General features: G+C 32.5%; 1 protein-coding gene across 1 annotated transcript; it reads left to right on the top strand.

The window, feature by feature from the left end:
- Positions 1 to 714: 714 nt before the first annotated feature.
- On the top strand, positions 715 to 1614 carry LOC119665681. The gene has a single exon (XM_038074909.1). It carries the CDS (start codon positions 715 to 717, stop codon positions 1612 to 1614), a length of 900 nt encoding a protein of 299 aa, XP_037930837.1.
- Positions 1615 to 4378: the final 2764 nt, after the last annotated feature.

Genomic DNA, 4378 nt, shown 5'->3' with positions numbered 1-4378 from the left:
AAAATATGACACACTTTCTTCAGTGCAATGACCAACAAGAAAAGCTGATATTGCAGAAATGCACTTTTCGTTGGTCAATAACTGGTCGCAGTGTTGGCCTAAATAAAATGTAAACACATCTAACCAAATATTTGTGTGGTAATCACAACAAAAAATTATTAAATAATATTAAAATAAATATAAACATAAACAGTCACTAAGGTTTTTTTTCATTTCACTAGCTAAAATTTCACTTCAGTAGTACCGCATTTATTTTTTACTCCTCCTCCATGAATTTTAACATTTAGATTTGATGGATTTAATTTTAGCTTTAATTCCTTTTTTGTTTCTTCACTTTGCTGTTTATTCTTTGGCTTAAGAGTGATTGGCACATTTTTATTAAATCCTGAATTCAACTTAGCAGCATAGGTAACAAAACTGGACTGATCCTTGTTAATAAGTTTTGTACACATTCTCTCAAGTTCTTTTCAGGGTTCAGGAAAACACTGCGCTGTGCACAAAAATGCAAAGCACCACGCACAAATGTTGTGTGCATCTAAATAAAATTTTACACCACAAATGTGGTGTGCGAAAATTTTATTCACAAAAAAAAGTGCACATCTTGTGTGCTCAAACAAAATACACATTTCACACGAATATGGAGAAGTGAAATAAAACTCGCACACGCATTCGGTGTTTATGCACAAGTTATTTCACACAGCACAGGTAGTTAAGATGTATAAGTCGGAACAACAAAGGGGGTTACTAGTACCGGTAGCAGCTAAAAGAGTGACTTCCATTAGCGTGCAAACTCAGAGAGCACTAAAGCGTTCTGCAAATGAGAAACCGAACGGTCCACCACCCAAAGTTCAGATTAGGGAAATTGGAAGCAAGGAACATGGAACGCCTTGCAACAAATGGCAACTAGTGGAAAATAAAAAGAGGAAAACTGTGACAAAACTGGACCTCGTTAAAGCGCAAAGAGTGAGACCCAAAGCTATTCTTATTAGCAAGACGGCAGACAAGTCTTACGCTGAAATGTTAAAGCTCATTAAATCAAAACCAGAGCTTCAAGAATTCGGAAAAAATGTGAACAGAATTCAAAAAACAACGAACGGGGATATATTGATTCAGCTTACCAAAGAAGCTGGAACTTTAGCTAAGGACTTATGCACTGAAATGAAGAACACACTTCAGGATTATACTAGTGTAAAATCCTTAACACAACGCACCCTAATAGAATGCAGGGATGCTGACCAATTTCCAGCAATAAACGTAAGCGACATCAACGTCAAGTTTTGGTGTTACGCAAGGGACAATACACGAACAGTGATTATCGATCTCCCTTCTAAGGATGCCAGTGTACTGATCATAGCTGCCTCAATCAGAGTGGGCTGGGTACGCAGTAGAATCAGAAAGCATATCACACCCACGAGGTGCTTTAAATGTCTTCAATTTAGACATGCTGCTAGACATTGCAAAAGCGATAATGATAAATCTAGCACATGTATGAGATGCGGAGAAGATGGTCATAGAGCAAAATCGTGCTCGGCTCAACCAAAATGCACCCAATGTCCGGAAAACTGTAAGGGTGGTAATCTACACTACTCAAGAAGTTCCAAATGCGAATATTAGCAAAACGAATTACCGTTTTAACAATTTCATTTTTGCTTTCAATTTTAACAGTTTTGCTAAAATTTGCGTAAATTGCATAGAACAGAAATTCATGCGTTCACTTCTTCACGTGGATCTTCGGCATAAGCATCTATTCTGTGCAATGAACAAAGAAAAAATTAAAATATATAAATGCATAAGCTTAATTTATATAAATTTAAATGAATAAACTTTATTAGTGAGCCAAAAAACAATTAAAATATATAAATGTATACATTTAAATAAATAAACTTAATTTGTATAAAATTTCATTTTCTTGGAATGAATGTGTGCTCGTGAAGATTCCGAAGAAGGATGATGGCTCCAATTGTCACAACAACCGAGGTATCACGCTGCTCCCCGTGTCCAGCAAAACACTCACTTTGATTTTACTAACTCGTATCTCACCAGTCACTGAAGAACTCCAACGTGAGAATCAACATGATTTTAGGCGAAATCAATTTTATGTCGACCTGGTCAACACTCTCCGTATCGTGTTCGAACAATATAACGAATTTAGGTGTTCTGTTTATGCAGCATTTATAGACTCTATAAAGCCTATAGTCTGAATAGACGTTTTATATGGGCTGCTTTACGTCAAAGGAGTATGCCACCAAAAATTATTAATTTATATACATATAAGTTTAATACTATATCAATACAGAATAACCACAACTTTTCTCATACTTCTCACAACACCAAAGCAACTCTTTTCAAACAAAAGAGTCTGTACTCAAAATTATACATTTTTATGCAGTATTCAAACAAAATCGAACGCACTTGCAACGTATAAATGTGCGGCCAACTACTCCGCACACCTAGCAGCTGAAATTCGCTTATGTTACTCCTTAAGGTGCATCCACACCAAAGCGAATGCTTGCGAACGAATGATTATTTGCAGCTTATGGTACCTGCAAAAGTACAATCGGTATTTGTGCATTTTCTGAAAGTGTGTTTGTTAGGTTATGTTGAGCTTTTTTATGTTTTCATTTTATATAAAATCTTCTTTGATTACATGTATGCATATATAGTGACGAACAAAATTATTGGCAAAGCAAGCAAATTGAACTTTAGCACTATTTTCATCCTGTTAATGAAGCGATTTTTAATCAACAAAAAATGTTTTTAGATTAAATGCTTAATTTGCTTTTAAATTCATTTCATTTCATTTTATTTGCTCTTATATTTAATTTTTTAAAATTAAAAAACCAAAAAAAAAATAAATTTGGCTGAACAAAATTATTGGCACAGCTAATGCAAAAATTAAAAAACAAATTTAAAAAAAATATTTTCGATAACAATTAATATTTAGTGGCCAAGCTCTTCTATTTAATAATAACTACTACTTGATTTGGCCCAATATTTTACAACTCTTCAGCTGTGCCACCTTCAGTTTTCCCTTTGTCATTATAATGGGCTTCTTTGGACGTCTATCCAATTCTTCCCGCAAATGTGAGCGAGCCACTCACGCACATCACATTCTTTCATCATTATTGTGTGGAAATTTAAAAAAAACCACAACAAATTTTTTACATCCCTTGTATATTCCCATTTCTACATTTAGTTTATTTAGCTTTTTAATTTATTGGACCAAAGTTCAAGATTTGGTATGCATTTTCCACACCACCCAAGAGGTATGCATAAAGGTGCGTTACAGAGTTTAGGCGCCGGTTCCCCAAAAGACATACCCATCCTTATTTATTCGTTATAATTTTTTACAGATTTTTACAAAAATATTATTAACAATTATAATTACAATACTCTTAAAAATTAATTGCAAATTTAAATATACATAAACTAAAAGCAAAAAAAAATATTAAAATAAAAATTTAATTTAAAAATTTAATTTATAAGTAAATGTCAACTGAATATCATGTGGAAAATCAACAATCAAAAAAATACATTTAACTACAACTAATAACACAAAGTTAGTTTTATCTTTGCGGACGTTTCAATATTTTTCAAACAAATAGTTATGCTAAAAAACAATTATTTACTTTTTACATGCTATATATTTTTAACTCTTATATGTAAACAAATTTGTTGCACAATTATATTTTAATAAATACATGCCATTGAAAACACATTCCATTTCAACATCTATTTTGTAGATTGCTTGACATTTATGGTCAGTAAGATTTATAATCAATTTTCATTTGCTAGTATAGGCTGATATATGTATATATAGGCAAGAAATATAAAAACCATAATTACAATTTTTTGATTTTTTATATAATCATTTTAAAACTAATTTGATTGAAAATAATATTAAAATTATTTTGTTGTTGTGCAAAAAAACAAATGTTAGTTATTCTTTGGTTAAGATATTCTTCAGAGTTCAGAAAAACACTGTGCTGTGCACAAAAATCGAAAGCACCGCACATAAATATTGTGTGGATCAAAATAAAATTTCACACCACAAATGTGGTGTGCGAAAATTTTATTTACAAAGAAAAATGCACCACTTAAGTGCACAAATAAATTATATCTTTTACAAGAATGTGGTGGAGAAATAAAACTCACACATGCATTCAGTGTTTTTGCTCTTTGTGTGTGCTGCAGCCAGTTTGTACCGCACATAATCCCAGTAGAAAAAGTGGTCTTCGAAGACATTGTCTTCAAGACGGTCTTTGATATTGCGTCCACATGTTCAAGCAAATTTGCAAAACAATTGCTCAAAACATGAATGTAAATACTCTTTCTTTGCTTTCTCTCTCATTTTTAGTGTTCATAGCGACGTATTTGA

This window comes from Teleopsis dalmanni, chromosome 1 (assembly GCF_002237135.1).
Source record: "Teleopsis dalmanni isolate 2A chromosome 1, ASM223713v2, whole genome shotgun sequence".
In the NCBI taxonomy this organism is placed as follows: domain Eukaryota; kingdom Metazoa; phylum Arthropoda; class Insecta; order Diptera; family Diopsidae; genus Teleopsis; species Teleopsis dalmanni.
Note: the sequence above shows the minus strand (reverse complement) of the source record. Positions and strands in the feature narration are given on the sequence as shown.